Source organism: Eptatretus burgeri, chromosome 3 (genome assembly GCF_056783735.1).
Source record: "Eptatretus burgeri isolate ZD-2024b chromosome 3, Ebu_testis_v1, whole genome shotgun sequence".
Lineage (NCBI taxonomy): Eukaryota > Metazoa > Chordata > Myxini > Myxiniformes > Myxinidae > Eptatretus > Eptatretus burgeri.
The window spans coordinates 133568484-133582369 of record NC_140963.1 but is presented as its reverse complement, the minus strand read 5'-3'; the positions used below and the strand labels follow the sequence as shown (position 1 = coordinate 133582369).

The window sequence follows — 13886 nt, the reverse complement described above, 5'->3', positions numbered from 1 at the left end:
CAGTGGTAGACACTGCTTGTACGTAGCTGATGACCACAGCTAATAACACTCCACCGCTCGGGCGTGGACAATATTCCGTTGGTACCACATGTCGACTGATATGAGAGAAAAGATCACTGCATAAAACCAATAGTAAGAAACTGGCAGCTAGTATCAGGATGCTATGATAACTCAGCAGATCTGTTGCTCTTGGTACTTGGTAGGTGAACCTCCATAGGATTCCACAAGGGAATTTTAACAGGAGGTGCTCTGATGACTTAAATATATGATGCTTAATTTCTGGTAAAATTTCCAATAATCAATGCACTCTTGACCACCTGCACTTTGCTTGGTGCACCAAGAAATTCACGTGGTCAAGCATCCAAAAGCTAACCTCATGCATCATATAGAATCTCTCATCACACCAGACCCATACATGAATTCTATCCCACCAGACAGCGTGTTGATTATCGATGGAATGGCAATGATTCAACAACTGAAAGTCAGTCGCATTCCAGCTACATTTGGAGAGCTTGCAATGCTCCTTCTGTCGGATATCGTAAAATTGGCAAGTGTAACAACAACAAAGCAGATCCACTTCGTCACTAACAGGTATCCTGCACAGAGCATAAAGAAGGCTGAGCGAGCCAGACGAGCTACTGAAGGGATCCAGGCAGTGAACATTCTTACAAGCAATGTAAAGGTTCCTAAACAATGGAAAAAGTTCCTTAATCATGGGCCCAACAAGGAGGAGCCAGTCAATTTCATCCACACTGCATGGAAAGATGGCGCTGCAGAATTTTTCGGAGAAACCAAAGTGTTTTTGACCCACGGCAGTGAATGTCACTCCTTCTCTCTCAGCGGTGGTCATTTTTCAGTTGATGAAGTGAATGAACTGGCATGCGATCATGAAGAAGCAGATACTCGTTTACTTCTCCATAGCAAATATGCAGCCACTCGGTCTGAAAATGTAGTGATCAAAAGTCCTGACACCGATGTTTTCATTATTGCCATTGCACTGTGTACTGATGTTTCAGATGAAAGTAATATCTACTTCGAGACGGGGCAGAAAGTTAAGAGGATAATACATGTCAACAAGGTTTCAGAGAAGCTGGGTCCACATAATGCAAGTGCACTACTTGGACTGCATGCCTTTACGAGGTGTGACAGTGTCAGTTCTTTCTATGGGAGAGGGAAGGTGAAAGCCTGGAAGGTCATGGAGGAAGAGAAGAGTGGTGATACCTTCATCACTCTCGGAAGAGAAATAACACCCTCTAGAGAAGTTATGTTGCAGCTGGAGTCTTTTACATGTGCTCTGTGCTCGCAGAAAGAATGTACCTCTGTAAACGAAGCTATAAGTCTCGGCATTTCAAGCTACATACCAAGACCCTGGAATCAGGTATGCCCCCAAATCAAGACTCGCTTCATAAGCATGTGCAGAGAGCTAATTTCCAAGCAGCTGCAATTTGGAGGAGGTCTCTGATTGGCAATATGGAATTTCCTTCACCTAATGCTCATGGCTGGAAGATTGAAGATGACAATCTTGTCATAGACTGGATGGACCTGGCTCCAGCTCCAGAAGAAATCCTCGAGCTCATACATTGCAATTGCAAGAAAGCAAAGTGTGAGAACAGGCAGTGTGCGTAGCGTAGCACACGGTATGTCTTGCACTGACCTCTGCAGTTGCATAAATTGTGTTAATCAAGTACATGACAGTGATGACGAAGATAATCCAAGTGACAGTGATGAAGAGGAGGAAATAAATCTACAATAGACCTCATTAAATTCTGTACTGTTTGATTAGAACACACATTTGGTGCAGACATTTGTATCACTTGAAAAATATTTCTTCTGGTGCCACGCTTGAAATACTAATCAACACAAACAATTACATCATATGTCGTTGTATGACTCTGAACAAAACAATTACAAGTTGGGCAATTGTCCAACAGCTTGTCATATTTATCATAGATTTTAAGTATTTGATACATGTGAAGATAACATGACTATTGGGATGTGGCATTCATACTGTTTATTTAACGTTAAAGGACAAGTTCCAAGTCTTTTCTATCTTTTGTCCTCATAGAGATGCGCAGTCCACCATTCATTTTACCCCACATTTTTTTTTTTTACAGAATCATCACACCTCCTGTATACAATTTTGATCATCTTGTTGAAAGTAACACTGGAAGAGGCTGATGACGTAGGAGGACCAAAACATGCAAAACTTGAGAGCAGGTTAAAGGGGCAAATATGTGCACTATTCGACAGGTTTACTTCTTTTTGAGAATGTATTGTGATGGAAATCAAATTCCAGACAATTCAAATTCCTGATGCTATGATGTCAGCATCCTTGGTCATGAATATTTTTATTTCAGAATTTAAAGTAATATTAAACATACTGATGACGTACGTTTCATCTCGTAATTGACCATTCTGGAAGCTGTATAGTTTCATTTTAGTATGACAAGGCTTAGTAATGGTTTGGCCTTTTCTTTTAAATACTTTGGTATTCTGTGAAGTTAATAGGTGGATTTGCTGGTTATGGTTGTAATGATATACAATATATGATTACAGTACATCAAATTGCAGTTGTTTGGAGAGCAGAAGGGAAATTAACTCGCACACTTCGAAAAGTATATTGTAAATATTCACGCACCTGTAAATGATGTTTGTACATGAAACAGTACAAGGTCCTCAGAGAACTGAAAGAGCTAAATTAATTACCTTGGTACTGTGTATATAACCAAGCAGCTTTGTACTATCTAAAGCTTGTGTGTGTTTTTATACATTATGTGGAATATTGTCAGAATCGTGCAATAAACATTCAACAAACAGAAATTTACATTTCATTGCTATTGATCCGATTACAATGAAGAGAGTGGTTGAATTTGTATTTGTGTAAAAAATGTGGTATGTCAGTTGTTGGTGATGAAGTGAATGTCATGAAAGCAAATATAGCAGAAACAAATGCGATGGATACACCTTTTACTAGTATAGGATTGGTGGGGCAGTGGCGTAGATTTGTTGTCACGAGTGGGGGGAATGATATTGATATTCAACTTGACTATCGATACCCACAACTAAAATCTTGCTCAGCTGAGGGGGAGGGGCAGGGGTGGTAGTAGCCATATTTGTTTTCCAATACAAATGTCTATATATCATATGTACAGTTTCATACTATGGATAGCGACATTTGATATAATTTTAGTATCGATATAGCATCAAAAAGTGGGATATATACCCCCCACCGGATCTCTGCCTGTGGGTGGGTGTGATGGTTAAAACAGGTGTATGAGATATGTGTGTGATTGCATGATCAATATATTTGAGTAAATGTTTGATGAAGTGTAAATTTGAACACTTAATATTACACTGAGGTACATGTTTTGTTGGGAGCCAAAGGTCAGAATTGATTTGCTAGATAAGACCAAATTTGTTTCGAAATGCTCGATTTTTTTTTTTTTACATTGTCAATGATTTCATGGCTTTTTACAAAGATGCACTTCCATCAAAAGCACCAAACAGGATTTTAAATATAGCATTAAAAGTAATACAAAAGTGCTAGAATATAATTTTATTCATCTATCTATCCACTAATGAAATCTGTCCAATCAAAAATCCGTGCCTTATCTTCTTTTGTCAGACAATTGTGTCTGCGGGATTGGGAGTGTTCTGCGAGTACTAATAATCTTTAGACACGCATTAAATTGGCAACGCAGACGGTTGTATGCGCCTGCACGCACGTGTGTGGTGCCTATGCACAGATACACACCGTACTCAACGCACGCATGTGTGTCGTGTCTCACCAAACGCTGCCAGTTTTATTTGTACATCGTGCTGTCACTGTTTCTGGCGCAGTAAGTCTGTCGTTTGTTCGTAGATTTCTCCATAATGTGCAACATTTGTCAAAAAGAACAATTTGATTGTTATAATACGGATTTTTAGCATAATTTTGAACTGTGTATCTCATAGTCCCTCGGACCTAGTGAACGAAACTCGAAAACTAAGCCGTTTTCGAGCGCTCGTCCCACGGCCTATGTTTCACCATTGGCTGATTTACACCACACCTTAAAAGACAAATGTGTGGGGTAGGACAGCCATGGAGTTGTACCTACATCCTCTTTGAATGGCCATGAGTAGGTAGTTGAGCAGCATGAGTTATCAGTGCAGATACCCAGGTAGAGGTAGGCTGGAGGTTAGCGAACTATATGCGGGCCTTTGGTAACATTATCACCAAACTAGATGATTTGGAGAATAAGAGGAAAAAAAAAAACAGCAGATGCTCGCCAGAGTGTGCAGGTGGACGAGTTTTCATAATATCTCTTCTTCAATACAAACGCATCGCCAAAACCCATAAAAACATGTGGATTCGCTGTTTTCAATTGGGCACAGGATGGGAGCATGTGAACATATATGACGTCACATGTAAAAATACGTATCATATTTTGGGGGTGAGGAGGGAGGGGAGTAGGGGAACAGCCCTGTATTGTGTGAATGTAAATCCGACTTGCACGAACCTCCACCTCGGCTCTGCCTGCCCGGTGTCATCGGCCACTGAGGAATGTTGGAAGCAGGCCTCACATGAGTGGACTGGAGAGACTCATAACCACAGCTCTCTGCATCCCCGTAAGGTAACGGGAGGAGTGGAGAGTGTAGCGGATGTTGTGAGTGGCGGAGTATCGGGTTCTGACGTACAATCTGCTCCAACACATCAGGATTCGCAGCATTTTCCTGAAAAAAAAAAAAAAAAAGACAAGATCAACATACAAGTGGCATTAACACAAACAATCCACATTGATGTTTAACATTAGACTGCTTGCAGCAAGAGCAGCAAAGTTATCACAAAGCGAATGAGCAAACGTTCACCTCAACTGCACAGCTGTCCAATATTCTCCCGACTCGATGCATTGCCAATTTCAGGACTTCGGAATGGAACGACAGATCGCGAAGAAGACTCACTCCTGATATACCGTACTTTTCGGGTCAAGTTGATACTTTTCTCCCGAGACATCAACTTATACTCAGAATAGACATCGGTGGTTTAAGACATTGAATTGCATAAATATTTCAAAAATTGCAAAGTATGATATCTTCTGAAATAAATTGTATAATTGTTAATTTAAAACACAGTGATCAGCGATTAAGCTCTTTCATGGATTAAAATGTGCTTGTTTTACGATGTGTGTCAGGTGTTCATGTTTATTATGGAGTGGTGAACTGTGACAAAATGTATTACGATTATTGGTGATTAGTCTCTGATGATGATTATTCTCCATCTTGTTTTACATACTGCACCTCGATATGATAATGATCATGTTGAAAAACTATTTGCATTCCAAAAGTCATCTGAAAGGACGTCCCACAAAGTTGTTCAAACAATATGCACAAAACAGCTCAAAAATATTCACGATCCTGCAAGTCCCGTCGCCAGCGATGGGTTGAGTGTGACAGGGAGGAATGAACACTTTCACTGTTCTGACTGACAGTTTTGCTAACTACCCGAGTTGATTTTGCGTCTTATACTCCAAATCGACTTGTCCATGAATGAAGGAAAGAAAAATGAGAAAATTAGCCAATTTGACGACAAAATACTATATGGCTCACCGCCCGGACGGAAACACCGCCCGGACACGTTCGGAGACAAACACCGCCCGGATGTGTCTGGAGTTAAGCTGTCCAGAGACCAACACTGTCTGGACACGTCCGGAGGCAAACACTGTCCGGAGATAAATAACGCCCGGACACGTCCAGAGGAAAACACTGTCTGGAGATAAACAATGCCCTGACACGTCCGGAGACAAATACTGTTTAGACATAATCACTGCCTGGACTGAGAAAGGACAGAGAGATGTGTGGGAGGGTGCTGCTCTGTATTAGGCAGGGGCGAAGCAAGGATGGGACAGAGAGAGACAGAGACACAAAGAGAGAGAGAGACACACACACACACAGAGGTGGGTGGGGGAGGAGAGTTAGCAGAGAGTACAACAGTGAGCCATATTGTATTTTGTAATCAATTATTGTGATTAGCAAAGGTAGCTGTAAAATACAGGTAATGAGATTAGCACAAGTCCAGCAATTCATTCTTTTACTCTTACTATAATAATAATGATAAAATTATTAATATTGTTACTGATTTTCGCCCGCCGGCGTGCGAACGACCGCCTTTAACCAATAGCGGCCGTACGCCCACCGGACAAGCAATCCAGTCGCGGCTTTCCGGATCAACGCCGAAAACCAGCCACGGGTGTGTTTTTAAGCACACCACAACATTGGCCGTACTCTACCCGCGCTACAGGGTCAATCGCCGAATTGTCGATATACCTAATTAATCACGTGGGAAGATCACCGAGAGATTGTACCTCAATGGGACCGCTTGGAAACGAGCCGCTTAAGCAGCTTGCTTCCTTTTGGGATAACCGAGCGGGGTATTATCACGCAGTCCCGTTGGACCGGTTGGATCACTTTACCGGCAATTTAAAAACCAACTATATTCCGAGTGCAAGATGGCAGCTCAATTAAGGAAAAGATGCAACGAACGGGGTACATTTAAACAAGCACATTTATTTACAACAACACATAAGCAGTCATGCAGGTATGGAAAACACGCATGCAATCATGTATCAATCAGGCAAAAGTAATGCAAAAGAAAGAGCTAATACCGTCTATCTATTATGTGCAGTCACTTCTACAGTTCTACTTGCAGACATGGCACCACAACATTCATACAAAGAAAAGGAAAAACCCCAGGAAAGACGAGGGGTAGACTGGACCTCTTTGGGTCTTTATTGCATGGAGCCGTGTGGACCGCAGAGGCTCTGCGAGGCCGTGCTGGTTACCTTCACCTCACTGGGGTGACCCGCAACGTCCCGTCCCTATGGCGGCTGTCGTGACCGTGGTCCAGCCCAGGCCTCGTCTGACGGCCCGGTGATTCGGGCCCAGCCGGCAACGCCTCAGAGGAACGAATGGGCCGAATGCTCTCTCTGAGTTGATGCTCTCTTTAAGAACCCGTCCATCCCTCAGTGATGCTCGGACTGTCCCGAAGCCCGATCACCTCCGACAGTTCGGTGCTGGCTGGCGAGCTCCCTCCGGCTCTCCCCACGTCCCATACACGAACGCGCAGCTCTGCGCGGCACAGCAGGCTGGGCTGCGCCTTCAGCTCCCATCTCCTCCACTCTCCTCAGCTTCCCCACCGACTGCAAGCTCCAGACTTCTGCGCAGCTCCTCGACCCCTCCAGACTGACTCGCTTGGCGCTCCGCGCTCTGTTTATATGGGGTCCGTGAGGCGAGGTCTGATCTCCGAACTTTCACCAATGACCCCCACTGGCTCTGCCCCTCTCGCTCTCCTGATCCAAATTCCTAGGCGAGGTTCGAGGCGAGCGGACATGGCAGGAATCATCGACGCTGAGGGGAGAGCGGACATGGTAGAAATCACCGTTGCTCGGAACAAGGAAACCACCGCGTTTGTTTGCAGCGACCTTGCCTCTCTCAAACCTCTCTCCCTCCTCAAAATCCTGGTGGCATCTAATCAAATATGTTTCTGGTGTATGTTCTCCCTCCATCCCCTCCCTTACCTCAAATGGCCACACTGCTGATACCACACGTGAAAAAGCTAAATGCCTAAACTCGGTGTTTGCAGCTAAATACTGTGTCCAAAACCCATCGCTTTCTCTACCCACTTTACCCAGTCGCACACAACTGTCCCTGGACTCTGTGTCCTTTTCTCCTGACAAGGTGGAGAGCTTGCTGTCAAACCTCGACTCAGATTCTGCAACCGGTCCAGACGGCATCAGCCCACGTGTCCTGAAAGCCTGCTCTTCTGCTCTTGCTCACCCCCTCTCTGTTCTATTCACCCTCTTATTTGCTCAAGGCCATCTGCCATCTGCTTGGAAATCTGCAAACATCACTGCCCTGCATAAAAAGGTGCAAAAACAGATCCCTGCAACGACAGACCAATCAGCCTTCTCCCAATCATCAGCAAGGTTATGGAATCCATCATCGCTTCAGACATCAAATCCTTCCTCTTCTCCAATGGCTTGATTTCTGATCATCAATTTGGTTTCAAACCAGGTCACTCTACCCTGGATTAGCTGCTTCTGCTCTCCCAACAATGGATGGAAGCCCTCAATGCCAGACAGGAAATCCGAGCCGTATCCCTGGACATATCACGTGCTTTTGACAGTCTGGTACCCTGCCCTGCTCACCAAACTCTCTTCCCATGGTATTCAAGGCCATCTCCACTCATGGTTCGCAGACCTCCTCTTCAATCGCAGTCAACGTGTGGCCCTAAATGGAGTTCTTTCATTCCCTCTTCCTGTCCAAGCCGGAGTTCCTCAAGGTAGCGTTCTGGGCCCTGTTCTTTTTCTGGTTTTCATCAATGATCTCTCCGACTCTCTGGAAAATCCTCTACATCTCTTTGCTGATGACTCCACCCTCTGCCGTACCATCTGTCATCCCTCAGACCGGCAAGCAGCAGCTTCTTTGCTCACTGCAGATCTGGATAAAATCACAAACTGGTCCAACACGTGGAACATGTCTTTTAATCCGGACAAATCTCACACTCTCACTATGTCTCTTTGAAAGGACCGTTTACAAAACCCCCCCATCCACTTTCTCAACAATCCTCTGGATGAAGTCCTTTCTTTCAAGCTTCTGGGTCTCATTGTCACTATCTGCCATGACCTTTCCTGGGAAAGCCACATTTCAAAACCTCGCCTCCCAAGCCAGTCGCCGACTGGGAATCCTCCGTCGTGCAAAGTCCTTCCTCGGCCCGTCTGAACTACTGACCACTTACAAAGCTTTTGTCCGCAGCCTGATGGAGTACTGCTCTCCCCTCTGGGCTGGTGCTCCTGCCTCTCACCTTTCTCGGCTTCACGTGGTAGAAACCAAGGCATTTCGGATCATTGGTATCTCCCGAGATGAGGCTGAGTCTTTGGGCCTCTCACTCAATTACCGCAGGTTGGTCGGTGGTCTTTCTGTCTTCTACTGTCTCCTCTCCAGCCTCGCCCCCCCCCCCTGCTCTCTCTGTGATTTGTCCCCACCACATTTCTGCAGGGCGCTCAAGGTCTGCCAACAACCCCCTTCTGGTAAAACTACCAAAATCACGAATCACTGCTCACCTTCACTCTTTCATTCCTCTTTTTTCCCCACCTTTGGAATAAAATCCCTCACTCTATTCATTCCCATTCTTCCCTCCAGGCCTTCAAAACAGCTGTTCACCACCACCTCTTATCATCCCCCATCCAAATCCTCGATCTTTTCTACCCCCGATAATCCACCCAAGCCCACCTCCTTCAAATTCCCTGCTTTCTTTCCTTCCTGAAAGTCCCTGTAATGTCCATCTTGTGTTAGCACTGTCCTTTGCATTACGTAGTGTCTTTCATTCCCAATCAGACTATAAACTGTGGGACTGCTGCGTTACAAACTGTGCCATCCCTCCAGTGGAGATTAAACAGCCTTTCTTGTATGGCAGCATTGATTAGTTTTGTTTACTGTAAAAAATTCACGGTGTCGTCCGATGAAGGCCAAGCGACTTATTGCCAGCATCCTGAACAAGTTCCACGTCTAAACTACAGGGACACCATATTGTAGCACAGCTGCACTCCCTAACAATAACGCCAACAGCAACCACGAACTGCAAAATGAGAAGAGGACCTCAAATGGATTAAATTGATCAATTACAATGGATTGACTTGACATGAAAAGAGCAAGTACTCTTAAAGGGGAACCCAAACAATCAGACCACCTCGACGCTACTCTGTCCCTTGATACCCAACAAAATAGCAATGATAAGTCTTCTTCTGATTTCCAATTTATAAAGGAGTTAATTTTGCGTTTAAAAGTTGAAATATTCTTCTTCTTCACACTTAGCCGTGACGTCACAACTGGAAGTCAACCACCACATTTGTATTGTCTACGGGTTACATCGCTGTACGATTCAACTCAAACGGGAAAATAATTTTTGATTTTCCGTAAATATGCCGAGTCGAGTGCAGTAATACAAACGGAGATATTTTCATGTTACAACAATGGCCGAAAGACCCTGAATTTGCCAGAAGTGAGACGAGGTTTATCCGAAGTGTGGATTGGGCTGAGAAAATGTTCGCTTTTGTGGTCAGACCATTTTACAGAACACTTTTATGAAACCACAGAGGTGGTTAGATCGTGTTGTTATCCACCACGATCGAGAGAGGATGCCATCCCCATGATTATACAAAAGAAACGGCCATCACTCCAAACTGTAAGACCATCTCTAGCGAACTACCAGCACATGTACTTTCTCTTCCTGTTGCCATTGCCCAGCAGTTAACACAAGAGCACCTGAAAATAATTATTAAATATCAACATAAATTTCTACAAGTCAAATGAACTAACGTCTATTTATAGTGGGGAGAAAGTCTGTATGTTTCACCATCGACTCCTCTGGGAGGATTTGACCAAGGATGCTAAAACTTTCAGGGTGCCCCACCTCCCTCTTCACAATCACCCCCCTCACCCCAACATTACCCATGACCACATCCCCCTCCACAATCTCCCCCACAAGACCCACCCTCATCCCACCCCCCCCAACAATCCCCCATCAATCATCAACCTAGCAATACCCATCACCAATCATACACATGCCCTCCACCAACCTAACAATACCCACCACCACCTTCCCCCCCCCCCACCTTCCATAAAACCCCATTAACCGTCACTCCCACAATACATACTGCCATCCCACCCACCCCTCCCCCCGCTTCACCCCCCCCCACAATCCCTCCATCACCCTAACAATACCCACCACTACCCTCCTACCCCCTCCACAATTCCCCATCAACCATCACCCCACAATACCCACCACCAAAACAAACCCATCTCCACCATCCCATGACAATACCCACAACCATCCCAGATCCCCACCCCTCCCCACACCACCACTCACCCCTTCACTGAGGCAGGACATTCACACAACATAAACACGGCACGACATAGCACCACAACACGGAGATGGCACCAACGCAGCACGAACACAGTACGGACATGGCACAAACACAGAAACAAATGGTGTCCCGGGAAAGTATGAAACGGGACGATCCCATAGCATGCAAGACATCTTGTTGGCCTGTGAAAATGGGACAAAGCATTCGTCACCAATTTTGTCTGCGGTGTCCGAGTGTGCCTGAGCAGTGTCGGTGTCATGCCGCGTCCATGCCACATTGCCGTTTGAGTGGTATGACTAATTTATCAATTAATACAAAATCCCTTGTAAACTCTGAGTTGAACAGAAAAACAAACCCGACCAATCTACAGTGAACATGCGACCAGCGTTTTCATCTTCACCAACAGCTCCATTGTCATAGTCTTTGTCTGAATCACTCGCACAAGGCTCAAAACGATGCGGCTCCACAATTCCCCCGAAAGCGTTTCCATCACTAATTTTGTCTCCAATGGGTTCTTCGAAATCTCACTGATCAATTTCAACATACTGAGAACCTTCAGAGTTGCTCATGACGGTGGAATCAGTATCGGAATCCGATAGTTTGGCTCAACGTGTGACGTCACTGGCGAAAATTGAAAATCGACACTTTGTGATTGGCAAAAAAATTTCAAAAATATATTTCCCTTCAAATTGTTCAGTGATTAATGATCTTCAATGGTTTTCAGGAAAACAAAAATTGTTTGGGTTCCCCTTTAAGATAATCCACAGTACAAAGAGAAAATCTTATGCGTTTGGTGTTTGTTCACGAACTCCGCATATGTCGACCAAAGCTGGTCTGCTCCTTCTGGGACCCCTCTACCCAGGGTATATGGAATTACGATCCCCTGGGGATGTATGCATAAAGAAGATTCAAACCGTCATTGAAAGTCATCAGGGTAGAAATGATCCAAATTGCATGGAGGTTGAGCAACAAATTTCAAAATGGATGAAAGAAGCCAATGAAGTGCCAAAAGATGAAAGCCTCGTTCATCTGGAAAAGCACGAAGGAGCATGACTTTAACGGAACAAAAACATGGATGCACTATTTTGTGGCCTTTTGTGACAATATCTACACTTCAATATATTATATGTATCTCATGCCTATGTCCTCGTACTTCATGTGTGGTGTTCTGGTAGATTTGCTCGTGAATACAAGACATTGCAAGGATTATCAGCTTGGAGACCATGAACATTCCAAAAGTAGATTAAAGGAAGTTACCCTGTAGTCATGTGACTGTGGTCACCCAGATCAGACTATTCATCACATTGTGAATGAGTGTCACCTACAGAAAGTTGGTGAAGGATTCAGGGCAATCCATCGAAGAACAGATAGTGCTGTGACTTGGCTGTCTCACTTAGACTAAGATCTGTGAGCTGCAATTTGTCATACGTGACAAAAGAAAAGTAAACTCTAATTGTAATCAACACAGATGAAAACGTGGATAAAAGGAACTTAACCTGTACTTGTATTCAGGATGAATTCAGTATTGGGAGCAAATCAGAACAAATTAATTTCAACATACGGGACTTACTATGTTATGTTTATTAATTGCATCCTGTGGATAGTTTGAAACTAAAAACAAGGAATTAAGACTCAATTTTTATTTATTTATTTATTTAAAGCAGTATCTACTTTAATAATAAGATAGAAAAAAGCAAGACATTTGTTCTTTCAATAAAGATGACACGTGAAGACAGATTACATTCCAGGTGTAATGAGCCAAAATGCATCAAAATATTCATAACATGCAGTGGATAATTTTAAAAAGAAACGCATGTCACAAATCAAAAGGGCACACAGAAATAGGACTTTAATTAGCTTTTACCGATTTGTAAAAGAATGTGGGCTTAAAGGCCCGGTCACACCTTGACGTTTTAGCCAACGTATGCCGATTTTTGAATTTTTTTTCTAAAACGCTGGCACACGAATACGTTATGGGTAAGTTTTGATAACATTGAGAGCACGCTGAAAAACACTGCCATACGTCATTGTACGTTGTCTTTAAACGTTGTACTTTTCGGTTGTCCTCAAATTTTTTCATGCTTGAAATTTCACGACGTATACCGGCGTATGACTCACACGTTCCGCTATGCTGGCCACAAGTTGTATGCACGGTCTGCGATCGTTGACAGACGTCAACACATGCTACTTGTAAGTTAATCATAAGTTGAGACACGCCGAGGTAATGTTTAGCGTACCCGAAACTTGTTTTTAACCTATGATTAACGTGTTGTTGGCACGTTACGCGATCGTTGCCACACATCGACAGACGTTACTTTTAAGTTACGCATAGGCTGAAAGACGTCGGTATAATGGATCGTCCTTGCGTCAGCGTCCACGGCCACGGCCAGGACACTTATTTGCAGCATTCTTCAAACTTTTCTTCGGCATGACGAGGATGTTCACACTTCGATGTCTAGCTTGGCTATGATTCCAATTGTCCATCGGCAGCGTCTATTTAAAATAGTCGAGTTTGAGCGTTTTAACACGTTCAGAAGAAACGCTTCAAATTTCCAAACCCCAGCGTCAAAAAACAAAGGCGAGTGACAGCAATTTAAATCGTTCATTGTAAACAATGAAAATAGCTGAGTGGTACCGTTTAAAAGTCGTTGAGTGTAAAAAAAATCCAATTGTAGAGCGCAAGCGTCTACTTTCAATAGTGGAGATGCAGCCATTTAAATCGTTGAGTGGCAGCCTATGAACCTACCCGTGGACACGCGGACGCAAGGAGGATCCATCATAACCCACACCCTCCCCCTCACACTCACCTACTACTGCCAACATGAACAAACTACTACTAATACTAATACTAATACTAATACTAATACTGATACTGTTACTGCTGACATGGACATCGACTCAAAAAGGACTCGAAAACACTGTTGGGTTCCCCTTTTATGAGCAGCATTTTTATATACCAATTCCCAAAACCGCTGGGAACACGTC

At 44.0% G+C, this 13886-nt stretch overlaps 1 protein-coding gene across 2 annotated transcripts in view; it reads right to left on the bottom strand.

The window, feature by feature from the left end:
• LOC147031009 (unconventional myosin-X-like) overlaps positions 1 to 13886 on the bottom strand; it is a 265336-nt gene that overhangs the window by 17210 nt on the left and 234240 nt on the right. For both annotated transcript variants that reach the window (XM_085875663.1, XM_085875664.1), the window contains one exon: positions 4500 to 4713. In XM_085875663.1, coding sequence (XP_085731789.1) covers positions 4500 to 4713 — 214 coding nt within the window. The remainder of the gene's footprint in view (positions 1 to 4499; positions 4714 to 13886) is intronic.